This window comes from Lacerta agilis, chromosome 12, assembly GCF_009819535.1.
Source record: "Lacerta agilis isolate rLacAgi1 chromosome 12, rLacAgi1.pri, whole genome shotgun sequence".
NCBI classification, from domain to species: domain Eukaryota; kingdom Metazoa; phylum Chordata; class Lepidosauria; order Squamata; family Lacertidae; genus Lacerta; species Lacerta agilis.
Genome location: NC_046323.1, coordinates 38,490,577 through 38,517,445, shown reverse-complemented (window position 1 = coordinate 38,517,445; position 26,869 = coordinate 38,490,577). Strand labels below are relative to the sequence as shown.

Sequence of the window (26,869 nt, the reverse complement as noted above, 5' to 3'; positions counted from 1 at the left end):
TGCTTCTTATTTAATGACCCTTACTTCTGGAATTTATTTATTGAAGTCTAATAACCTTAATTAGACAACATTGATTTCATTTTTGGCATTTTACTGGTCTGTGTTCTTCCCTGAGACTTCTTTTCAAGGAGACCCAAAAATTATAACATTATTAAGAATAATAATGTTCCTTTATGAAATCATGTTCCTTTTAGGCTATAAAATCCCCAAATCAAACTTTGATTTGTGGACTCCCCCCGCCCCTGAAGTGCACTGCACATTCTATAAAAAGGCACAACCAACAGTCCAATTTCACCTTCAGTGCTGCATAGAAATAGTGGAATACATGCAAAATGTACGGTGGCTAACCAAATACATGAGTGCAGCCATGTTTCACTTATTATCTTTGCATTATGCTTCATAGATTATAAGTAAATTCAATATGCCCTGAAATGCTGTTAAGACCCATACTGCATATTTTCAGTTGCCTTTAATGAGAACAGCACCGGTTGCTTTACGGATGCTGAATTTCCACATCCACTGCCAAGTGATTAAACTAGCATCTTGGTCTTTAAATTTGATGAAAACAAATTCTGTTTGACTCTGCATGTGCACCTGCACTGACAATTTAGTCAAATTGGGGTGTTTTTTTAAAAAGATAAAAATCAAGCTAGCTGATGCCAAACCAATTTTGACAGGATAATTACATCATTATGTAGATGTAGTAAGTTTCAGAGTTGGCACAACCCCTGTGCTAAAGTGACTGTTTCTTTAATACATAATAGCAGCAGAAATTACAGATTCCCCCCCCCCCCCAAAGTTTATTGCATTAACTGGAAAGAAACTGTAAGAGTCTGAGGCTGCAGTCTTATGCAGATCTACTTGGATCAAGCTCTGTTGAACATGGGACTTAGGCTATGTATATATTTGTGGCTTGAAACGCAGAGGTCGTTTTTATGTACATACCAGAGAGGAGGCGGGAAGGAATGTCTTCATCTAATGCAGGGGTCAGCAACCTAAGGCCCATGGGCTGGAAGCGGCCCGCGGAGGTCGTTTGATCGGCCCATGAGCCGCCCCCGAACTGAGTTGCCTGCCCATGCGCTGCACTAAACCAGCTCAGTGTGGTGTGGGGACTTGCTTCTGCAGTGTCGAAAATTGAGTCTGCACAGATGCCGAAGCCAAAAATCACGGGCACGTGTGACTGATCCGGCCCAGGCAAGATAAACCTTGCTGACCCCTGATCTAAGATAGGAGTCTTGGTAGACCATAAACTTGACATGAGTCAACAGTGTGATGCAGCAGCTAAAAAAGCCAATGCAATTCTGGGCTGCATCAATAGGAGTATAGCATCTAGATCAAGGGAAGTAATAGTACCACTGTATTCCGCTCTGGTCAGACCTCACCTGGAATACTGTGTCCAGTTCTGGGCACCACAGTTCAAGAAGGATACTGACAAGCTGGAACGTGTCCAGAGGAGGGCAACCAAAATTGTCAAAGGCCTGGAAACGATGCCTTATGAGGAACGGCTTAGGGAGCTGGGTATGTTTAGCCTGGAGAAGAGAAGGTTCAGGGGTGATATGATAGCCACGTTCAAATATATCAAAGGATGTCATATAGAGGAGGGAGAAAGGTTGTTTTCTGCTGCTCCAGAGAAGCGGACACGGGGCAATGGATTCAAACTACAAGAAAGAAGATTCCACCTAAACATTAGGAAGAACTTCCTGACAGTAAGAGCTGTGCGACAGTGGAATTTGCTGCCAAGGAGTGTGGTGGAGTCTCCTTCTTTGGAGGTCTTTAAGCGGAGGCTTGACAGCCATCTGTCAGGAATGCTTTGATGGTGCTTCCTGCTTGGCAGGGGGTTGGACTGGATGGCCCTTGTGGTCTCTTCCAACTCTATGATTCTATGATTCTAATGCGTATTACCTGATTTGATTCCCCATGCCTGCAACTCCCCTTGAACTCCCCCTATTCAATGAAACCCTCATCTGTGCATATGCAGCCACGGTGCAGCTTTTGGTGATTATTTTTTTGCACTTAAAACATAATGGCATGGGCACATCTTTAGGATGATGTACTCCAGTGGTGTAGTGATGCACTCTGGACTTTAAATAGTTTTGGGTGGGTGGACTCTTTAGAAGGTAATGTGTATTACTTTTCACTTGCATCAATATATGGCAAGCCAGTCATGCTACATTTGGGGCCCTTTCTGCTGATTCTGCAGAGTGGGGCCCTGGACGTCTGCCCTAAAGTCCTCCCCTGACAGCACCACTATGTTCTTCCTGAGAGTCTGACGTCAGACTCCATCAAAGAACAGTGGTCTTTTAAAAAGCTGTGTTGACATCCTTAGCCTAGTGAATAATTGTTGCCTACAGCATGTCTGTGGCTGAGAAGCAGAGCTGCTTTCGTCCTGATTAAGATGAAACACTAGTCTAAGACACAGGGACTTGTTTCAACATGATTTTCATTGGGAAGCCTGAAAACTTGTTTTGCAACACTGAACTACTTTAAAATGAATTATTTCATATGTTAAGAAAAATAAATAAAAATTTCAAGTTTAGTTTTGAGACTATCCATGAATGTCTTGGTCACCAGTTGGCACAATTGCTAGCCATCAAATTTAGACCATAACAAGAAACAGGCATGCATGTGTGTGTTGAACTCAACTCACACCCATTCTTATTTGAATCTGGCATGCAATATAAAGATGTCAGGTGGACACAGGCCACAGGGTGGGTCCTGTCTTGTTAGAAAACATAACAGGAAGGCATGGTCCTGAGCCCCTGTTGTATTTAAGTTCCAGATCATTCTAGCCAATTTGACATAGCACTCAGATTAACTTCTAAATTTGTGGAGCAGGATTCAGAAGCAGGTCGGCAAAAAAACCACATGGCATCAATGAAGTTAACTCTTTATTCAAGGAAACATGGTTGACTCTGGAGGCCAGCCCTAGTGAGCACAGCAACTTGTCCTGGTAGATTTTGCCCCTTTGAGGCAGTTGTGGGGATTCAAGGTCCCTGCCTTCCCACAGTTCCCTAAGTCTCCTCCTCCACCTGCTCCAGGTCCTTCCCAAGCAATCTGAGACTCCATCGCCTGTCTTTGCTCCACCCTCTTCATCCCTCTTGGCAGACCTTAAGAGATCAGAAACTGAGGAGCCAGCAGCCACCATACCAGGCATACAGGATATAGTCCCAGAGTAGCAGGGTGCAGAGTAGAACAGGATACTGTACATACCTGACAAGGTGATTGACTATCACTGCAAGAACATTAGACTCAAAGGAACGTCTGGATAAACAAACTGAACTGAAACATTCCACAGCTATAAGCTAAAGAGTAATTTGCCTATGCTTTTAATTTCTTTTAAAGCCTCTCTTGCACTTACAACAACATATTTCACCTATCTGAGAATTCTTACTGTTCTCAACATTCTAAGAAGGTCACCTTGGTTCTCCATTCCTCAGGTCTGCATTGAAGAACAACTGTATTCTTGAAGGGGTATATTTATTAACCAACAATCATAAACCTATTGACGTTTTAGAGATTTTATATAAAAGGTCCTTTATTTAACAAGCAATGCCTAAGGCACTGACAAACATAAACTGATAAATACCATGATTCTTTTTTATGTCTTTTGACAGATGCTTTTTTTTAAAAGTACCAAATCCTATAATTAAAGGTTTAATGCTAAAGACATTTACCAGGGAGTAATCTGAATGATGAGCTGCATGGAACTACTTTTGAGTTACATGCATAGGACTGTACTGCTAGTCACTATAAAAGTGCATTCCTATTTACTCACGATTTTCAAAATGTACAGTATGTTAATGTACAGGTACTTTTAAGGGCAGATAATAAATGTAATAATATCAGATCAGACAGAATACATGGGTGCTGTATCCTGTAATCTTGTTCATACAATTCAGCTGTGAAGATTCCTTTCTTAATTTCAGTATTTTCTCAAAGGTCAGTCAGATGATTTCACACTTAAGATGGTTGCTAGCAAATATAGATAAGATTGATCGTTACCTATACAATACCTTTATACGCACAAGCAGTGAGGAAGTTTATGGGCTACTTTTTAACCCAAGACAATGTTGATTGCCATGGGGATTTTGCAAAGCCTAAAATGGTTTGGGGAACATTACATTTTCAAGCGTTGATACTTTGCACTTCTATGTGATATGGTTTAACTTACTCTTTGATTGTCTCCCTCCCTCCCCCAGTGATTCATACCATAAAGGCTACTGGCTACTATAAAAAAAATAAAAATCTGACTCCAGAAGCATGTTGGTTAGTAAAGCCAAATATTTTTTATAATATATATAGCTATGATCTTAATGATCTTAAATAAACCCTAACTCCTAGTTGATTTCACTATACAGTTACAATAAAGGTGTTTAGCATATTTGTCCAGAGTTTCTAAACCATAAAATTTATAAGCATGAGCTATTAATCTCAGTTCCAATAATTTTATTACTATTGTTATTGTAATAAATCATATGGATTTAAAAATAGTAAGAGCAGTACCCTTATTATAAATATTTCAGATGAGCTGCTGGGGACATTTCTGAGGAATGTAGTGTGTAATAGAGCAAAATTTAATTAATTCACACAATTCTGATGAATGCAACTCTACCTACAATCACAGCGCCTTCTTTCTATACAGTGGTACCTCTGGTTAAGTACTTAATTCGTTCCGGAAACCTGAAACTGTTCTTAACCTGAAGCACCACTTTAGCTAATGGGACCTCCCGCTGCCGCTGCACTGCCAGAGCACGATTTCTGTTCTTATCCTGAAGCAAAGTTCTTAACCTGAAGCGTTATTTCTGGGTTAGCGGAGTATGTAACCTGAAGCGTCTGTAACCCGAGGTACCACTGTATAACATTAATAAATAATGCAACTGCTTTGCAAAAATGTCTATGCTTTTTTTTCCTTGCGTCATTCAGAGCAGCTCTGTTTTGCTAAGGCAAAGCCTCTTTTATACCTGATTGATTTCAAGTCCATTTAAAATATGCTCCAGTAGAGTGCCAGCTTGGAGTGGCCTTAAATGAACTAAGAGGTAAATGCCCATATCTTGGTTTGTGTATCTGGGGCTTTATTTAGGATAAAGCTGTTGATTAAGCTGGTTTTCAACACTTTCTGAGTAAGTTGCCACTGGGAGGTCGAATTGCATCCCAGGAAAAACTCCATGGCATCTGCAAGAGGAATATCAACCGGGTTCCAGCCATCATAAGGGAGCTGTTCCTGGAGGAAGAACTGTGAGGGGAGAGACTCCATCAGGCAAGGCCTCCTTCCACCTGCCTTGCTCCACACTCTAGTCTTTGCTTCTCAATTTGTATTGTATTATTTTATGTACTGTGGCTTGTCGTTGTTTTATTGATTAGTTTAGAAATTATTGTAAATGTTGAGTGGATTTCTGTTTAACTTTTATATGTTGGTATTATTTTATATTACTCTAATAATTGTTGAATGTTACTTTTTGATGTAGGTTGCTTATTTTAAAGTTTTGTTTTATTATCACGTTTTTGTATTGCATTAGATTGTTATAAGATGTACATTTTTGGTTTCTTCTGCTTGTAAACCGCCTTGAGTATCATAAGATAGAAAGGTGGTATACAAATAAAAAATTATTATTATTATATCAGAGAAGTAGCAGCTGCAGGGAGCTTGCTTGTTCCTTCTATGTCAGAAAGAACTGCCAGTTGCCCTTGGTTTGAGGACCAGAAGAGAAGCAAGCTCTGTCTCCATCCAAGGTCCACTGGGAAGATGCACCTTTTGCCTTTCATAGGAACATACAAAGCTACTTTGTACTGTTAGATCATTGGCTCATTAGCTCAATATGGTCTATGCTGACTGGCAGCAGCTCTCCAGAGTTTCAGACAGCCTTACTTGGAGATGATGGGCATTGGACATGGGACCATTTGCATGCAAAGCATGTGATATGGAACTGAGCTACACAGCCCTTTCAAGAAAGGGTGTAATGATAAATGGAAGAACAGCTTGGCCAGAGAAGGAATAGCTGCTGAGAACTTTGCTCCCCCACTCTCTGCTGGCAACGACACTTGGTTCTCCAACCAACCAGTTGCCCTTGGACTCCAGAAGTACAGGAAGGGCCAGAGGAACAAAAAACACTTAATAGGTTTTTTTAAATGTCCAGCTCTGTTGGTAAACCACATTGGAAATCATTTCAGTGATAGGTGGGGTAGACATTCAGGAACCCTCGCTAGTTGTTTCCATCTCCCCCACCCCCAAGCTTTTTAGCTGTCTTTCAGACACTCACTCAAGCTAAAATTATACAATGAAAACAGGCCAAAGAATTCAAATGTTGGTCATACACAGATCAGGTGATTATCGATGCTTGAATGCATGGTGGGAGGGGAGAAACAGTTCTTTCAAGCACAATACAAGGGGAGCGAAATGAAACGAAGCTGGTGTGCTTCACAGCTCTGTTAAACAGGACTTATTTCAAGTAAAATTTATTCCTTCTTGAAGGTAGGAAGGGGATACATTTCAGCAGAAACAATGATGCAACAGAAACAATTATCTCACCAAAATTATATCTTACATGACTATGGGAATAGTAGTCAAATGGAATGTTGAAGCAGGCGTAATTTTTTACACAATTTAAAATTCACATTCTGAGGAAGTGCAAGGTGGGTGACCCTACAACTCACCAAGCAGAAGTCACCCCAGGCTTAACTCTCTGGCATCTCAAGCTAAACAGCAGACACCAGAGCTAGCCCACAGCCTCCTCAGGCGTCAGAAACTTATGAGGCAGTGCCCCAACCATCTCACTGCTTTCACTGGAGAAGTTCCACTTTGCCACTGGTCTCCCTACTCCTAGGGGTGGGCGCAGTCTAGCAGCAAACATCCCCGAAACAGTGAGTTTTGGTGGTGGTGGGGCATTCTGGAGGCCCTTGTGGAGTTTGTTTTCTGCACCTGGCAGTGAGGCTTTGCAAAGAAAAGCCATTGCATAGCCTCAGGCCCTCTGCCCAATTGCAGGGGCAGCAGCATGTTTTGCTGTGAGACACAGAATGGTTGAACAGCCTCACTGAGTATTAATTACATTTATGAGTCACTTCCTAAAACAAGCTAAGCATCCTAAAAAATAAATCATTATAATGTAGACTATTCTGACATATCCAGTACACTAATAATGTCTCTCATTATAGCTGTTAAGTTTCTATTTGCTGTATAAATATATCAACTTTCTCTAACAGGTTTATAATCCAGAATACCATTTTTATTTATTTGCTTATTAAATTTGTATACCATCCTTCATCTCATGGCTAGATCTCAGCATAAAAATGCAAAAAAATAATAATGATAAAAACAAGAACAATCCAAGTTTTATAATCCAATAACACACAATGCAAAAACGGTCAGGCAGGGAGAAATCCGAGACTGAAAAGCAAGCAGGTGCACGTCCAGCGCAGGATTCAATTTTGTCTGTTTGCTTTGCAGTCTCTCTTTTTTTTTTTTATCCGCTACTCAGCGCCTCGTTCCACCTTTCCCTCCTCGAGGCTCACGCACAGGCGCAATCCCGCTGCCGCCCACCGGCCTCCACCACGTGCGCCTGCGCGCTCAGCCTCTTCGTCGGAAGGCGACGGAAGCTCGCTTCGGCTCGAAACTCTGTTCTATATATACAGTACAGCGGCTTCTTTTATCGAAAGGGCGGGGTTGGGGGGGGGAAGGAGGGCCGTTTCGGCGCGTGCGCAGCAAGTCCGAGGCGGGGCGTCGCGCGGCGGAGTGAGCCGGCGGCGTTCTCTGCAGTGGGTGACGTCACCCCCTCTCCCTCGCCCTGCCCGCCCGCCCCGCCTTTGCCCGGAGAAGGGGAGGGCCCGGATTCGCCGGCTGCAGGCGCCGCCATGGCTGCCATATTGGAAAGGAAGTGAGTGCAGGAGGCGGCGGCAGCGGCCCTGGGCGGAGCAGCCCTTCCCCATTCTTCTCGGCCGCGGCGGGTCTCCTCACGGCTGCGACCCGAGAGTCTCCCCGCACCACTGCCAGAGGCAGGGGAAGGGTGGGCCGGAGGCGGCGGCGGGCGGCTGGAGACGCGGCCGCTTGATAAGGCGTTGAACGCCCGAAAGGAGGAGGAGGAGGAGACGGCTTTGGCCTAAGATGGCGGACCCGGCGGAGTGTAACATCAAAGTGATGTGCCGCTTCAGGCCTCTCAACGACTCTGAGGTGACTCGAGGCGACAAGTACATCGCCAAGTTCCAGGGCGAAGACACCGTCGTCATCGCGGTGAGTGCGAGGGGGAGGCGAGGGGGGTCGGCCAGCCGGCGAAGAGGGGCCGGAGCCCCCCTGGCTGGCGGTCGGAGCCGGAGGTGGGGGCTCTGTGACCCAGCAAACTCTGAGAACCGCGGCAGTGGTGTGAAGCACCTCGGGTGGGGGGTGAAGAATTGGGTGGGGGAGGGCGGAAGGCGCTTGGAGGGGAGAAACAGAGGGTGGGCTCACCCCGGGGTGAGTGAGGGGGCGTGTGAGCCGGTGGGGGAGCAGGGGCTGAGGGAGCAGAGGAGGGAAGGGCGTCCAAGTGGGGGCTCAGTGAGGACCGAGGGGCGTTTTGAGGGGTCGGGCGTTGGCTGCAGGAGCGCCCCCTCCTCTTCTGCCTCAGTCCCTGCGCCGCGCCTGTGAAATCTGTTGGCCGTGGGGTTTTGAAATTGGGGGGGGGGGGAGTAGTAGCATTCCCAATGTCATAATTCCAGCTGCTGAGTAAGGGAGTTGAGGCGCTCTTAGCGCTCCACACAAAAGCCGCTCCAGTGATGTTGTTTTGCTTCGTGTTTACCAGGGGTGCCGGCTCTCCTGCATGCATAGGAAAACCGATGCTGTAAAATGCACATTGCAATAGAGAGCAGTGGTGTAGCGGTTTCTCAGCCCCCGCCCTCCATCTCGGGGGGGTTTGACACCAGCCGCATAGGAAGATGGTTTTATACTAAGTCAGGCCATTGGTCCATTTAGCTTAGTACTGCCTCAGCTGACTGGCAACGGCCCTCTGGGGCTTCAGGCAGGAGTTTCTCCCAGCGCTACCTGGAGATGCTGGGAGTTGAACTTGAGTCGGTTTGCATGCAAAGCATGTGCTCTGCCACTGAGCCTTTTCCAAAGAAATCAGCTGACAGTTATTTGTACTAATGTTCTTTTTTCCACCTTTGCAGTTAACAGGCTGTAAAAAATTGAATAATGAACCTTGCATACACTGGGATAGTTGCCAGACTATAAAGCGGTATTAAGCAAGTAGAGTTCAAACACGTTACAGATATGAAGCTGGAACTGTACTAATGCTGGCTATGATATTGTAGCAATGTCATTTATAGTAAAATTTAAGTGCCACTGTGAAAATAGGTGTAGGTGGACAGCTAATAGTTAATAGCTAGAACTCTCTGTAAGGTAAGTTTGTATGTTTGACCTCTGAATGGAACTCACATACAGTTGTTGTTGTTCAGTCGTGTCCGACTCTTCGTGACCCCATGGACCAGAGCCCCATGGACCATTTTATCAAACATTTTTTTTGGGGGGGGGAGAACAAATTCCTATGCCCCACGAATAACCCAGAGATGCATTTTAAATAAAAGGACACATTCTACTCATGTAAAAACATGCTGATTCTTGGGTTGGATTGAGAAGGCGATTGGGCCGCATCTGGCCCACGGGCCTTAGGTTGCCTACCCCTGATCTAGCATTCCTATTTAGAGGGCCTTGGCTATGTTTAATAATATTTAACAGATTTTTCTTGTAAAGTGAAAAATCTTGTAAAAAAAGAAGATTTTAAAACAGAGATTGGATGGCCATCTGTCATGGATACTTTATTTGAGATTCCTGCATTGCAGGGGGTTGGACTAGTTGACCTTCTGGGTCCCTTCCAATTCTATGATTCTAACATTGTAACAGTGTTGCCAGCTGCACCAAAATATCTGGTCAGATCCCAGATCAGTGATTGACTTCAGGCACTCAGAGTCTCACTCTGTTGCCCATCTCTAAAACAAGATTTATGGTAATCGTCAATTTGGCTGCTGTGAAGATGAACAATATAGTCTATAAAGCATATGGCAAGCTTCCAAGAGATTAAACAATATATTGTGTTCTCCCCAGGCCTTGGGCATAGAAGAGTAATTTCATTTGGGGCATACTTACTCGGATGGGATTCATAATATAGCCTTAAGATGATGTGATATGATGAGCAGCAGTTAAAATGTCATTGATATTAGTGAACAATTAGTGTTTGAGGTCCCGCAACTAGGAATTGTGGTAGGAGTGCAGAGCCTCTGAGATGTGAGCTAGTAAGATACTGCTATAATGCAAATTCATTCTTATTAGCCTGCTCTCCTATTTTTCCTTGTCTAAAATGTATTCAGTATTCTGCCACTAAACATTTTAACTTTCCTGTGTAGAGCCCTGGTTTTGGAAAAGTACCAGGACTGGTAAATTAGGCTCCCAATGCTAGAGCCTAGTTATAGTTACAGGTAGGTAGCCATGTTGGTCTGCCGTAGTTGAAACAAAATAAAAAATAAAAAATTCCTTCCAGTAGCACCTTAGAGACCAACTAAGTTTGTTCTTGGTATGAGCTTTTGGGTGCATGCACACTTATTCAGATACCGAAGAAGTGTGTATGCATATGAAAGCTCATAACAAGAACAAACTTAGTTGGTCTCTAAGGTGCTACTGAAATGATTTCTTATTTTGTTAGAGCCTAGTTAGTTCCCAAGAAAATGTAATCTGAGCAAACTACAGTTTCTAGTCTTCAAAGGCAGTCCCATGTACTGTATAATACATTACAGAAGTCTAATCTGAAAGTTACTAGAGTTTTCATAACTGTGGTAAGCCAGTCTATCCAGGAGGAAATCCAGTTGATGCACTGAAAAACTGAATTAATTGCACCCAGTTTAGCCTCCCATCCTGTAGACTGAATTGGGAACATTTTATCAAAATGGCTGAGTATGAAAACAGTCTGTGCCATTATTTCTGGTAGTGTTTTAAAGCCACAATGCACATTTATTATTATTTTTAAGCAACTTAGATGGTTTTATTGTTCATTCCATCATTGAGACATTACAAGCTCCTCACAGGTAAAACCTGCACAGTTTAGGCCACAACTTTTCTCAAGGAGAGAATATATTTGACTATCATATTAAACCATAGTTTATCAGGACAGGACCTAGTCCCCTCCTGGACTTGTGCAATCTTCTCCCCACCACCCTGCAGCTGGGAGAAGGTGTGTTGAAGCTTTTGCCTTCACGTAACTGCAGATTGTCATGTCCAGTGTTTCAAACAGTGGTTAACAACCAAGGGTGATTGTCAACAACCCAACTTCAAGTCATGGGGTTATGACACAGACCTGGTTTGCATGTCACACTAAACCAAACTATGACTTTGGGTATGTGTGGGCTTCCAAATAGGAGATCATGATCACTTTGCTCTTCTCTAGTTGCTATCCTGTTGTGCTGAGCTTAGTCACAATTTGGTTTCGCATATTGTCTGAACCTGGGCATGAGGTCTAGCTCTTCCCAAACTAACCATGAGCTGAACCAAGGTTTGTCCTGTGGCTTAAAATGTATAGTTTGACCAAGAGAATTAAACCTTGAACCTTGGTTCATCTGACAAGGTAAGATAGACTTATTTATGTTGCACAAAACTTTGGTTTAGTTTGACATCCAGATGCAGCAACAGAGTAGTAGTTTGAAATGAGTCCTACTCATAGTTAGAAATAGGGAAGCCCAAGTATATGGTAGGCCTTAGTAGGCACAATGAGATCAAGTTTGTGTGTGCAAGATGGGTTCTTATTGTCTCCCATCAACAGAAATGCATGGAGAAAGACATCACAGGATGTGCTTATGCTACAAGCTAATGCCTTCTCTCTCCTTCTGACTCATTGTCTGCCCTTCTTTACTATCTCTTCCAGCAGAGTTTCTGCCCCATCTTTGACATTTGAGTTAGCTGTAGCTGATGGTCTTTTGCTTCCTCCATATTGTCACCTGTCCTTTTTCTTAGTGCCTTAATCCTATTGTCTGTCCTGCTTCCACAGCATTTGTTCTCCAAATGGTGAGTAGGCTGGAGTGACTGGCCACTAGAGGAGGGAGATAGAATGGAAGTAGTAAGCTCAGCTCTGATGGGAGCAGAGTCAGATGGGAGAAACAATATACTTGCTGTTGGGCTTCAAAGTATTCAATGAGCAAGTGAACCAGGGCTGGCATGAAATATATACTACCCACCATGGGTGAACAGTCTATCTTCTAATTGCATATCCATTTCGCTCAGATATTTCACTGTCTAATAAAAAACTTGAGGCATGTCTTAGTCTTCGAAATCTATTTTGTAAACCTTACTGGACAACATGAATTAAAAGTACATTTTAAGTAGGTTTAGAAAGGCAAAATACAGTAGCATTTTTTAAAAAAATGGTTGAAACTCTTGGACAGATATTCTTACTGCTTTCTCTGGCACTTTGTTTACAAACATTTAGCCATGTTTTGCATTCAGATCAACTTCTTGACATATTAAAAGAAGGTGACTTTAATGTTCCCTTCCTGGACAGCACAAAGAAGAAAAGATTTGTAAATTTGTATACTTGGTGTTGGGGAATTCCTCTGTATTCAGAAACTTGGTGTGTTATAGCTTTGCATGATTATGAAAAAGATTTGTGGTGGTACACACACATAGATGGATACAGCTGCAAAACTCAACACGATGCTCAAATGAAAGGAAAACCAAAAGCTATAACTGTTAGGGTTATCTTCTTCCTCTTCAATTTTAAGAAATAAATACAGAGCGATGGGTCAGAATTTACATCAGAATGAAATCAGATCAAAAGCCATCATCAACAACAAAAATAATTAATTGGTTTGGGAAGGGAGCAGCCTGAAACAGGTCTAGGGCAGGCTTCTATTTTTAAATATGCTTGTGTTGGGATGGGAAAACATAGGTGTTGGTTCAGGATTTATATGCAGCTATAATGCTGGGTGTTGAACTATACATGGAGATTACGTTGCTTCTTATACAAGCATCTACTTTAGAGCAAAGAACAAACATACTAAGAAAACAAAATGGCATAAAGCATCTGCTTCAGCTGTTATTTCAAATTAGTGAGGATTAGCACTTCTATGGATCCAAATAACACTTTTACACAAACAAGCAGCCACAAAGTCAGAACTTATTAGCATGTGATCAGATATTTGCTGACAAAAGGATTATAGTTATTTTTGGTTACATGGAATTCAGTACAAAAAATAAAGGCCAAAGTGGGCTGTAGTTTACCTACGCTCTTTCTGTGAACTTGTCCCTTCCTTAGTTTTGGATAAAGTTGAGTACCACTTGTTTACTTGCCTGGCAGGAGCCTACACATTTGGCTGGCCTTGGTATCGCAACATTGTTTTGGTTGCCATTCTCAACCATTGCAATTCTGGTGACTGTATTTGTGGGGCCTTGATAGCTGCAATTGCAATCAACAATCTGGGAATGACTGCAGTAAAAGAAGCAGACCAGATCTAAACACTTGTTTTGTATGTGTAGGGGTCATTCCACATCACATCAATGCCAAAAAAAAGGGGTTCGCCACCCAATTTTTTTAAAAGATAGATTTCACAATACAGCAAATTTTCATAGTTTTAAATACGCCAAAACTGAAAAACAAGTCTGCAGTTTTGGAAAAACCAATATTATTTTAGATTTTAAGAGGAACAACGTTTCATTAATTTTTTTTCTTTTACAGCTATGGATTGTAGGAAAGTTGTACCCAGTAGCCATCCCCCCCCCCACGATGGCCAAAAAACACAAAATTTTGTGACAAGACATAAGATACCCATAAATTTTATTCTATGTTGAGAAAGAGCACAACTTTGCAATAATTTTCACCACCAAAAACTTTTGATTGCATTGTGCCCTAACACTGGAAATTTAGGTTTTCTAAACCTAGTTTTTCCACCAAAAAAGCTACATTTATACATTTTTTAAAGGCATTTATAAAAAAATTTGAGTGCTGGTGTATTTTTTCCTGAAATCCTCATCATGTTACTGATCTCTGTGTAAAATTTCAAAGAGATCTCATCATTGGTTATGGAGAGAGAAAAAAATGCACACAAGGCCGAGGATCTCAAGAGGGACAGAAAAACAGATTTCACGAAACTTTGAAGTGCTATAAAATTGAAACCGTTTGAGATAGAGGGGGGGGGGGAGAAATTAAGGGGGTTTCTTTCAACCATAAGGGAAGGGTGTACACCAAGTTTCATCAAAATCCAAGATGGTGGGTGGCATGACCACGTTGAACTGACGTGGAATGACCTGTAGTTCAGTGAGGGATAGTAGTGTAACGGCTGTGAAGGCAGATGAAGGCTGCAGCAGATAGGATCTACTGGTTCGTCGTAACTAGTCATGCCATTGGAACAGAACTGTACTGCAAAGACTGTGTTGATCAGCGTGCACTGATCTACACACATAAAACAAATTCATGCACAGGTGTCTTCCAACCCCCCCCCCCCCAAAAAAAACCCTATGTACTATTTTGATTATAAATCTATAAGGACCATAACTCAGTGGTAGAGCTGCTGCTAGTCTTTGTAGACAGTTACTGAGCTGGATGAACAATGCTCTAAATTCGTATAAGACATCTTACTATGTTCCATATTCACAGATGTCGGCTTTCTCCAGCAATTGTAGAGTGGCAGGTGTCCAGACATGTAAATAGCATAACTGTGTGTTGACAAGGTTTTAACTGACTTAACAGTAGACTGTATTTGATAGTAAAGTATAGTAAAACATAGATTAATGGAAAGGATTTTGAATCAACGTTGCTGTTTACAGCTGTTGCCCTTGACGTGGTTCAGTTTGTCAAAGTATTCCTCTTCTGCAACAATATAAAATTGCAAGATGTGATCCCATTTTTACTCTGTCGTGGCTAAAACTTTTTCAGACTACCGTATATACCCGAATATAAGCCGACCCGAATATAAACCGAGGCACCTAATTTTCCCACAAAAACCTGGGAAAGCTTATTGACTCGAGTATAAGCCGGTTCACCTTTGCCACTGTGGAGGAGGAGGAGGAACGAGCAGCCCGAAAGCAGCCCTTTGGACTGCTCCTTCCTCTTCCTCCTTTGGCAAGTTTGCATTTATGCGAGCAGTTCAGGAATGGAACAAGCTGCCTGGGGAGAGTAAAGAACCGCCGTTCTTGTACACTTCTTAAGGAATAGTTGACTGGGGAGAGCGGGTGGCAGCACAAGCGGAGAGAAAGGGCTTCTTTCTCGTCGCCCCCACCGCCCGCCTCACTCAAGTATAAGCCGAGGGCAGCTTTTTCAGTACAAAAAATGTGCTGAAAAACTAGGCTTATACTCAAGTATATATGGTAAGTTGTGAAATTCTACTTCATCAGCTTTCTCCCTTATGTTATCAAAGCCCCATTGAATTCAATGAGATTTACTTTTAGTAGATTTAGCAGGAATTACGCTACCCAATCTCAGTGTATTGTAATCATTATTTTAGCAGGTAACGTGTGATATACCTTTGAGGCTTATTTTCAGGCCATTTATTTGCTTGAAATTGAGCCTCTAAATGTTTTGAGCTTGATCCAGCCAAATTTCAGTACTTTGTAATCTTACTGTTATTACTGAGGAGCGTTAAGCATTGCTTTTTAAAAAATGAAATCAGTGGGTCCTGACTTGACTGGATTGTTCTTAATACCACTCCGCCTTGGCAATACTTTTATTTTTAATCTTAAAAGGGATTCCTGCCTCATCAGTTAGGGAATCTGTTTTCACACTTCACAGACTTTTAGCACAGGGTACATTAATATCTCTGTTGGGTAACAAAAAGCACCATTCAATATTTGAACAGGATGGTATTTCAAGAATATAGCTTCATTTTTGCTGCGGCTCTTATCGGGATATGAAAAGGCACAAAGCTAAAAGAGGAGATGTAAAGATCTGGTCTCTTTAATTTCTAACTTTGATTTTTATTGTTCTATTTTTGTATATTTTTCAGTCCAAGCCTTATGCATTTGACCGCGTGTTCCAGTCACACACATCACAGGAGCAAGTATATAATGACTGTGCAAAAAAGATTGTCAAAGGTAAGAGGAGACTTCTTAATAAATGAGTCACAAATGGGGTTGTGGGGCATAATTTAATCCACCTCATATTTCTACCTAACATGCGTTTGAGGTACTAATTAAAATGCAGGCAGGAATATATTTATGCAGTTCAGGTTAAATAATGACATTAGTTCTTAAATCTCTGGCGATTCTTCAGGCTTGACCCCTGCCCCCGTCCCTTTCTGTTCTAATTTGATTTTTGTGCTGAAAATCTTGTGAACATGGTGTGGGATGAGGAATTGAACAGGTAGTAAGACAGATTGGCCTTCTGTCCCTATATTGGCTGAAAGTATAAGTATGCAAGATCTAGGGCTACCTTGCTACATCTAGATATATCTGCTTATGCAACTTTGATATTGGCAACACATATAATTGTAAGATGTCTTTAGTCTTCCCAGATGTGAACATTGTATTGTGAGGAGCAAGTATAAGTTCAGGCTCTTTACTGGTTACCTTGTTCTGGAGCTTTAGATAGAGCAATAGCTGATTCCCACCATCTGCTCCTTCCTGCACATGTGCATTTGATACCCTGAATTTATACACCTGCTTATTAGCTGTTGACATTGTATCTGTCTCAAGAGACAGTGGAGTGCATTTCCAGGGATGAAGTCAAACCATTGGAAAATCGCAGCGCCTGCTGTGGCTGCAGAGACCAGTAACTCGTAACTGCTGCCTCCTGTGTTGTTTTTGCTGTATTAGAAGCACTGAAGTGACCTCTCCGGGGCACAAGCCTGGGCAGTGTTTATGGGGGTGCAGGGCTGCATAAACAGCAAGACCCACACCCTTTTTGGCCTTGCTGATGTGGTCCAGACGAAAGCAGAACAATACATTTGGCACCAGCTTGGCTTCAGGAGTGGTCGAAAGGATGTGTGTAATACGCCATCCAACTGTCTTAGGGACTCCACTCTGGAATTGTGTAGGGTTTACTTCTTAGCCTTTTCTTCTCCTAAAGATGTCCCACAAGGCAGCAGGTTTACTCCTGAAGCCTTTCTCACGAATGAGTATAGCTGCAAGCCTATTAGCTGTAGTTGACAGGGAATTGCATGCAGATGAATCTCTGGACTAGCAGAGATGTAGTGGAGTTGTCCAAATATGTCCAGCATGGAAACTAAGCGGCTGCCTCAGGGGAGCACCCCCTTGCCCAACTGCAAAATGCAGTGGGCTGCCAAAGGAGGGGTGGAATTCTGTCCCTCTTTCAGCCTCAGGTTCGTATGTTATGGGACTTGTTTACAAGGCTTCACCAGATGCAAGGTTACTTTATGGCATGTTGTATACTAAGTACTTGTTAGCAAAATTTGTTCAAATACTTTTGGAAGATAGTATCTGTTTCAGGGCAGGGTGGTTCACATGAGTTGTGGATATATCATTAGTATGCATTTTCTTTCACCCTAGATGTACTTGAGGGATACAATGGTACAATATTTGCTTATGGGCAAACATCATCTGGGAAAACTCACACTATGGAGGTAAGATATTATGGTCATGCATACTTGGGACACACTTCTCTAAAGATATCTAAACCCTATTTCCATATTCAGGGAGTAAAGCCTTCAGGTGTGGGGAGAAAATCCAAGTTAGCTGACAAGTTCTGCTATATGTGATATATTTTAAAATGGAAGACTTTTCTACAGTAAAAGCTTTTTAAAAGTTAATGCAAAAAAATGTGTAGATCTAACAAATAGGTACATGGTTTGGTTTTTAAGTACAGAACAAAATATAAAGCAAAGTATAACACAGATGTCATTGGCTCATATACATATATACAAGACTCCAACAATTATCCTTCCAGCATCAGGTGATTGCCTCCTTGTTGCCTCCATTGATAACAAATTGGCCACAATGACACGCTTGGGATTTTTTTTCTCCCAGCAAGTATTTAGCATATTGAGCTGGTAGTCAGGGCAGTAAAGTGAGAATCATTTGCTGATGAGTTTTGTCATAAAAATCACTTTCTGGTTGTTAAAAGGACAAGCCCTCTAGGGGAGAAGGATAGCAGCGTAACTACCTCAAAACAGTTCAGAAGGCAACACGCAACACGTTAAATGTGGCCTTTGTCAACACCTTAGGATAGTTAACTGCTCATTTTAGGAACTTACAAAAAAGAATGATAACTGCAAATCAGTTTATTCCAGTATATGGTATATCTCACCCAAGGTTTAGCATGTTACCTTATGCATTTTTTTATTTAAGTGTAACTTAATTCAATAGAACTTACTCCTGAGTAAACATACTTGGGATTGGGCTGTAAGTCCTATTACAGTGTGTTGTTTTCTCCCCACAATTGAAATCTTTGGAACATACTTAATTAAATATTTATTTCATAAAAATATCTACTCTGCTTGATTGCTAAAAACCTCAAAGTAGTTTCATGCTTATACGTTTAGACAATTAATTGGTTATAAAGGCATTTACTAAAGGCTTTCTGGTTAGTGTTCTAAAAATCTGTAACGTATGTGGTTTTTGTTTCTCTTTCTTTCTTTCTTTCTTTCTTTCTTTCTTTCTTTTTAAATCCAGGGGAAGCTACATGATGTAGATGGAATGGGGATTATTCCAAGAATTGTGCAAGATATTTTTAATTATATTTATTCCATGGATGAGAATTTGGAGTTTCATATTAAGGTAACTTTGTTTGTTTTTAAATTATACATATCTCAAATTCAAGACAACAGAATTTTAAGTATTCTAAGAGATGCACAATTTCCATCAGGTTTAGAGATCACATGACAGTTTAGGTTGAAATTATGATTCTCAAATGATTTAAACTATAATTAACCAAAGTATAATAAACGACTAAAAATATCATCCTAAAATGTCACAAAGCATTGCTTGTTCTCTATTTAAAAGAATTGGTTTAATAAGATTGAATGGTAGAATAATTTCTATATTATATAGCATTATGTGTCAGCACTTTCTAAATTTATTTTCTTTCAAAATCTAGTATGGGAATAGAACATTGTAGTTTGCTAGAAAAGCTTTTTCAAAAGTTGTGAAAAAAATAGAATTTAGTTGGGGATCTGTGGTTAAGGCATATTGTTTGGGTACGTTAGGTGGGGTACAAATAGTCATTACTTGTGGGATTAAAACAGATCATTTTCACATATGTTTGGGCATGGTTGATCATCAACATTATAGACTTTCATAGTATTCTTTTAGATATAAATACTTAACATTCTGCAAAGTGCCATTGTGTTGAATGGTATTTCTTCAGCTGCAAGTATGAAGCTTTGTATCTTAGTTATATTTGGGGCTGTTAGTGATCTCTTTAGACACATCACTAGACTTGTGTGTTAACTGTATGATGTGTGCAGATGTTATTCAAAGGTTTATTGCCTGATAGTTTACTGTAGAGATATATAAGTTTACAGACACTTTCTATGGTATTGGTGTACTGATTTTCAGTTATAACAATTCTCAAAGTGGTTCACAAGAATAACATCAGATCTCTAAATGGATTGCATTGCCCTCCCAATGATAGATCATTAATATCAGTTGTTGTTGACTTTGATTGGGCAGTGGTTACTATCCTTTCCCCCCTTATATTTTTTTAGGTGTCATATTTTGAAATTTATCTGGATAAAATAAGGGACCTTTTGGATGGTGAGTACCTTTTTTACCTTTGAGGGAGAATAGGAGCAGTTTGAGTTGCAAGCAAGGTGTAATGAAACTTGGATCTTGCTCTTGTCTTCTGAACCAAAAGTTTGAATGGGAAGCATAATCAGTTGGATTTCTGTTTCAGCTGTATGTACACGAGAACAGATTTAAGTGTGCAACGGAGGATAATAATGAAGGGACTAATTTGGGGGAGTTTTTGAGCATTAAGAAAGACTTAAGAGATGTTGATGGGCCCACAAAGCAAATGAAACATGAAGACAAAAGGGTAGAATAATTAGAGGATATAAATTAGGGAAATAAAACTTAAGACTGTAAACCAGAAGGAAGTTATTCTGTCCATGATTTCTGGCAAATTGCCTAGAGGCTAAGTATTGTTGGGATATTAGATGTATATTGTACAGTGATAAATAGAGAGGACTGGCTGTGGAAGATAATGGCATAGTAAAATTAGTTTTTAGTAAATAGCAGCTTATTTTATGCCTCTTGGATGTTACATAGGTATAGGTATATAGCATCTGTATTGGTTTAGTAATTATTCAGATTTCTGAAAAGATTGCTTGAAGATTGCTTGAAGGCCTTGTTGCAACCCTTATGCAGGACACAGTTGCAAGTTTAATAATGTTTATAATGGGTCAGAACTTTTCTAACATTACAGGTGGTTTATGTCTGGTTTAAAAGGTGGTCAGCAGACAGAAGTGTTCAGAATTATACATCTCACCCAGGGTTACTAGTTTTTGTTTAGTGCAAGGAACTACCTGTAATTATAATGATATAAATAAAGTGTGTTATGTGTTAAACTGTGTTAGAGTATTGATGTTGCACAAGCACACACTTGGGTAAAATTATTTACCATATATAACTATATAACTTTTTTTGATGATTAACCAGAAAATAGAACTTGGTGTTGTTATAGAAAGCTCAATAATAACAGCTTAAAAGGTTGCAGTAGTGCAAAAGGCAAATTCAGAATGGAGAAGTATTAGAAAGCAGACTATGTGTAAATGACAGATACAATGCTATCATAAAAATCCATGATGCGATCATATTTTCAACAGGACAGTTCTGGTCACCTTATGTCAAAAAGCAGTGGTAAACTTTGGGCTTTCAAATTTCAGTGGTGCCCTGTGCAATACCGAAATTTGGCACCACCCCTCGCCTTCTATCTTGGGTCATTGTTGCAGCGCCCCCTGTGGCGCTTTCTCAGCCCAGCTCCCAGTGCGGACAAACCGATCACACTCCCCTAAATTTGCATCTACAAAAAAGGTTCATTGTGTGGAATCTATACCTCATGGGTTGGAATGTCTGTCTTGAAAGGCAAGACTAAAAACTTCCTGGCTTTGGGGGGGGGGAACCGGGACGACTAAGGAACAACAAAGTCTAGACAGTGATAAAATCCAAGGAGAATGTAAATGGATAAATGTTGTTGCAGAACAGTAGAAGTTAAGAATTGCCAAATGGAGCTGGTTGGCAATAGGTTTGTTACAGATAAAATGAATTATTACTTCATGTGACTCAATTGCCCTATGACATTATTTCCACAATACATAGTGATGACCACTTAGCTTGGTTTAAAACAGGCCTATGCAAATTCATAGGTCAATCAACAGCTGATAATGAGGATTGCTAATTGGGACCTCCAGGTTGCAAGGAAGTGCTTGCTGAGTATCATTGCTGAGGAATAATGGGAGGTGGCCGTTGTGATCATGCTGTGTTTGTGAAATTTCTGTGGTTAAAAGAACACTGGAAAAGCAAGTTTTATTTATTTATTTGTTCATTCTGTAGCTTCTGATGAGGGTAACTCAGTGCTTTTTTTCTTTCAGTCTCTAAGACCAATCTTTCTGTGCATGAGGACAAAAACAGAGTACCTTATGTGAAGGCGAGTATAAAGATTACACAAGTATGTTACCCTCCTTTACAAATCTTGTATATGTTACTTATCTTATGTTCATGTTTTCACAGGGCTGCACTGAACGTTTTGTATGTAGTCCAGATGAAGTTATGGATACTATAGATGAAGGAAAATCTAATAGACATGTAGCAGTTACAAGTAAGTTGTAAAAAAAATTAAAAATATAAAATAAAATAAGAGCATCTCATGTTATCCTATTAACAGTGCGTATCATGAACCCCTGCGCATGCGCGTGACGACTCGGTGCTTCTGCGCATGCGCGTGACGTCATTTGACGCGTCTGCGCATGCGCGAACTGCCGAACTCTGAAGTAATCCGTTCCGGTACCTCCGGGTTTGGCGCGTCTGTAACCCATGCCAAACATAACCTGCAGCGGCTGTAACACTGTATAAAATTGTAAGTACATACAATATCAGTGAACTGGGTATTCAGTTTGCTCCAAAATGGTTCCTTTCCCCCTTGGTGTTCTCCCTTGGGCATTGGAGATCTCCGAAGTGTGTTCAGTTCTTCCAGTTGCTTGGCAAGGCAGGAAATCCTGTGACTTCACGGGAAGCTGTAACTCTTCTCTTCCTGTTGGAGCTTCTGTTCACTTCCTGCCTTTGCTCAGAATGCCTACTTAAACCCCTGTCTTCAGGATCTTTTTCACATATCTTTGGTATGTGCCAATTCTAATTCTTCCATGATTTTCTCTTCTTCATTTTCTTCAGTGCATTTCTTCAGATATTAACATTTTTTTAAAAAAATCTTTAATCCAAACTTTGAGTTTTCCTCCTCCTTTTAGTGCTTATTCACTGTTTCCCTCTACACCTCTCTCCTACTCCCCACAACCCCAGTTGCTATGGCCAACAGAATGGAACTAAAGGGGCGAACAGCAAATGGACAAAACCTGTGCAGGCTGTCTGTAATGTAAAGCAGCACTCAGCAATTGCTTCAGCATTTGCCCTGCCTCCACCTGTGGTAGCACTACCAGCCTCCATACTCAGAGCCCTCAAGTAATAGCTGTGACCATGGACTGTGACAAAATTCCCCAGCTGATGAGAGGGCTTTATGTTTTCATCAAGCTGCTTGGGGATGGAAGTATACTGGCAATGATACTCTCAAAATCCAGTCTCTGCAACTTGCTTATGGGCTCTTTCTTTCCTGGCTGATGAATGCCGTTCTCTCAATAAATTAAGAGAACTTGGAAATAAGCTTTTGCGGGGAGGGGTGCCTCTTAGCAGGGAAAGAATGGGACTTTGACTCTATTATACTCCTTTTGACCTGTGGCCAGCATCTCAGGTGGCAAGCCCTGTGACTAAAAAATGAGAAGACCTTGCAAGTCAAATGTGGCACCTGGATGAAGAAGATGCTGGTGTGTGCTGGATGTGGACATACATATTCTATAGTAAATTATCACTGGTTTAATTTTCTGTCTAGAGCAACTATTCTGCCAACAATTGTTGAAAATTCATGGTCCAAGACAGGAAAGAGCTTGGAGCACTTTTGGATACCAGCTTGGAGATAGCAGCTACCTTTCACACTCCTTCTGAAATGAAATAAGCTTAGCCCAGTTCCTTTTTCTACTGTCATAAGGATTAATCAGTGTGGCCGTTTAAAAGCAACCGCATACTTTCATGTACTAGGCAGATCACTGCTGTCTAATTCCATGTGGACATGTAGTTTGTTGCTATAGGTTTAACAATTGGCTTCTTCCCCTTTGATTATTAAGCACTTGTAATGCACAAACAGGTGAGGTTTGTTGCCAGAATGCATACTTATACAACTCAAATTTTGTTACAGACATGAATGAGCATAGCTCTCGAAGCCATAGCATCTTTCTCATTAATGTAAAGCAAGAAAATACTCAAACAGAACAGAAATTGAGTGGAAAGCTTTACCTTGTAGACTTGGCAGGTAGTGAAAAGGTAATAATACTTTTATATTTTGAAGCTGATTGAACTGAGTATGTAATTGAAATAAATTGTGTTCCCAGTTTCAATATTTGATCTTACCACACGCCCTAGTCTGCTACTGCTTCTGGAGTAAGGTGGTCATATTGAATTGGATTCAGGCTAAGTTAGTTCCCTTTGAAATCAATGGGACTCAAGTTCAGCTAACTTAATACTCTTCCAGCTAAATGTAAATATATTTACATCCCTTTACCAGTTTGTGAAGGCAAGGCATATTTGCTTGACATCTGGGAAGTATTGTGTTTTCCATCTATTCCTTTTACAACAAATTATTTAGAATTTAGAATTGTGTAATGGCTTGGTAGCTATAATAAATAAACTTCCATTATCAACCATGGAAGTTGAGGAATACAGTGATAAATCCGGAGAATCTATACCAGTGAAAATCAGTAGGAGCAGTATTGGTGATCTATTCACATTTATATTGAACAAGAGAGTGAGTGTAATTGATTGTCATCTTGCAGTTCTTATTTTCCTCTGCAGATTGTTTTGTAGTTGATTCCTATATTCATAATAATTTAAACAGAGACCTTAGCAGCTGCAGCTATTTCATTGGGAGACTACATATTATATTCTTACATATGTTCAATAGTAGAAATTAAAATGTCTGCAAGAATCTGACAATTGCTTTCACATACAAGAATGTTGGCATTAAGGGTCTTTTTTACAATTTCATAAAAATCCATTTATTGTATTGAACAAATTGCACAAAATTTGAAATTCAGTCTGCTGAGTATAATTTTTCTATCATTTGGAATGCATGAAATAGGTTGGCAGGGGAAGGAGGTTGAGGGGTTTCAGTGGGAAGGTTTATAAGGAAAGTCCATTACATAGTGTAGAGGCTTCTTTGAACCAAGGCAGGGGGTTGTAAAATTTATTTGTTTAAACTTTCTTACAACTGCCTACATTATTGCAGGTTAGTAAAACTGGAGCGGAAGGTGCTGTGCTAGATGAAGCTAAGAACATCAACAAGTCTTTATCGGCTCTTGGAAATGTCATTTCTGCTTTAGCTGAAAACAGTGTAAGTGTATTTCTATTCTGAAAACATTTGATGAAATTACTCATCAGGGGATGAGCACAATACATATCTGAATTTTTTTTAGCAGTGTTTTTAGCAGTGTTCAGTGATTTTGTAGTTGTCAAATACACAGCAGCATTGCATGTAGGCCATGGTTTAGCACTAAGCAGAAGTACCTGAATGAGTCTCAGCAGTGTGTCAGACTTGGACACTTCCTCTTCCCCTTTGCTCCTTGAAGAAGGCCATAAGGAGGACTTAGCAAAGTTAAGTTTCACTTTTATGGCATTTGAACCACAGATCCTAGTTTCAAAAGTTATGGTTAGTTTAACAAGCCAGCCTTAGAACCTATGGTTTGAAATTGGCTTGAAATGGAACCAGAGTTTGTTTTAAACCAGGACCTCTGGTCTGAATTTAAAACTAAACTAGAACTCTTTAAAAGTGAAGCTAAACTCTGACGTCCCACTTTCACAGGGCTTTGAAGAAAAGTGTGTAAGCTCAATGTTTCACTCAAGTAGGCTCGTCCACATAGTGCCAAACCATGGTTTAGTATTATGGGCAAATCAACCATATGTATATTGTCCAAAAATATGCTATATAGAAGTTCAGTCTTACTTGGTTAATGAACATAAAAATATTATGTACTGCTTTAGCTTTACAAAGCAAAATGCATATGTAGAAGTTTAGTTCATAAAATAGTTCTTTAAATCAAGTTAAGGCCATCTTTTTATTTTATTTCCAGAATTATGTTCCATATCGTGATAGTAAAATGACCAGAATCCTTCAAGATTCACTAGGTGGCAACTGTAGAACCACAATTGTTATTTGCTGCTCTCCATCATCTTATAATGAATCTGAAACAAAATCTACACTGTTGTTTGGTCAAAGGTGAGTAATGAGGTTAAAACTAACTTCTAGAGCACAGTCCAATTTGTGCACCCATGGAAACAAACTGTAGACTTTCCACAAAGTTGTAGTAAGCTGTTGTTCATAATGATTGCCCATGTGCATGCTATATACATGCGCACATCAATTTATTTGTATGCTGCCTTTCCGTATGCTCAAGGTGGCTTACAGCGTGAAAAAATACATAACTACAAACATAACAAAGGTAGCCATAAATAATAAATAAAACATCAAAAAGTGCACAACAAAATTTAACCATTTCCACATAAATAAAAATATCTAAAATAAAGATAACAAAAAGCAAACATCAGCAACCCATCCCCCCACAATCCCCTCCCCAAAGACAACACCCCAGCCCAAGAATCTGTTTAGCAGCCTCAGCTTTTGTAGCTGAAGTCGGGGGCCCTCCCTCCCAATCCAAGTGTAAAAAGCCTGCAGCTCAGGGAGCAGGTCTTCCACAGCCAATATGCTATTGAAAGCAAGCAATGCTTTGCTTAATATGAGTCACTATAGAGCTCTACAAATGGATTGATGTGCTTTCAGGAATATATTATTGGAGATTGATGCATTGTTGCCCTGCAGAGTCATTGTTGACATTGTTCGATTTGCTGAATTGGTGTCTGGACTCATTAATCGTCTGGATGAGTCAACAAACCGACGTTCAGTCCAGATTGGGACACTATTAGTGGACAGTTTCTCTGTTCAGATGGGTGAAATGTATCATGTCCAAGATGGGGCTACAATCTTCTAGAAGGAGCAGGTGTGCTGTTTGGGGTACTCTTGGATCCAACACTGTCTTTGCAGGCACAAGTGGCTTCAGTGGCATGGAGTGCCTTCTAATTCTGATTGTCTCTTACTCTTATCTTGACAGTGATAGCATGACTTCAGTTGTCTATGCTTTGGTAACCTCCAGGTTAGACTTCTGCAGTGCATTGTTTGTGGAACTGTCCTTAAAGATGGCTTAGAAACTATAGCCAGTACAAAAAGGCGTGTCTGCTAGATTTTTAACTGGAACAAGAAGGTGGGAACATATAACACTCGTTCTGGTCTGACTGCATTGGCTGCTAATTTGTTTCCAGGCACAGATCAAAATGCTGGCTTTGACCTTTAACTTAAGCCTTATATAGTTAAAGGCCACTATGTCTATATGACCACCTCTCTGTATATGAACCTGCAAAAACATCTTTGCCTGGTACCATAATGATGACAATTTTGACACCAAGCAGGCCCCCTAGAATTCCTGTCCCATAAACAGAGAATGCCTATTCCTTCCCCATACTACAGAGAAGACTCACTCTTTCATAGTCACCTTCCGGACCTGCTTTAGAGGTAGCACACAGAGAAGGCACCTCTCTGCATATGAACCTTCCTGGGCCCTGAGATATCATTTGATGCCTTCTCTGTGTGCTACCTCTACAGCAGGTCTGGAG

At 40.7% G+C, this 26,869-nt stretch overlaps 1 protein-coding gene across 1 annotated transcript in view; it reads left to right on the top strand.

Moving 5' to 3' along the window:
* The first annotated feature begins 7,810 nt into the window (after positions 1–7,810).
* Positions 7,811–26,869, top strand: part of KIF5B (kinesin family member 5B) — a 38,793-nt gene continuing 19,734 nt past the window's right edge. Inside the window, exons 1-10 of the mRNA XM_033165838.1 lie at positions 7,811–8,221; positions 15,940–16,027; positions 17,441–17,514; positions 18,563–18,667; positions 19,597–19,645; positions 21,481–21,536; positions 21,620–21,707; positions 23,349–23,473; positions 24,435–24,539; positions 25,276–25,421. Coding sequence (XP_033021729.1) covers positions 8,096–8,221; positions 15,940–16,027; positions 17,441–17,514; positions 18,563–18,667; positions 19,597–19,645; positions 21,481–21,536; positions 21,620–21,707; positions 23,349–23,473; positions 24,435–24,539; positions 25,276–25,421 — 962 coding nt within the window. The 5' untranslated portion in view covers positions 7,811–8,095. The remainder of the gene's footprint in view (positions 8,222–15,939; positions 16,028–17,440; positions 17,515–18,562; positions 18,668–19,596; positions 19,646–21,480; positions 21,537–21,619; positions 21,708–23,348; positions 23,474–24,434; positions 24,540–25,275; positions 25,422–26,869) is intronic.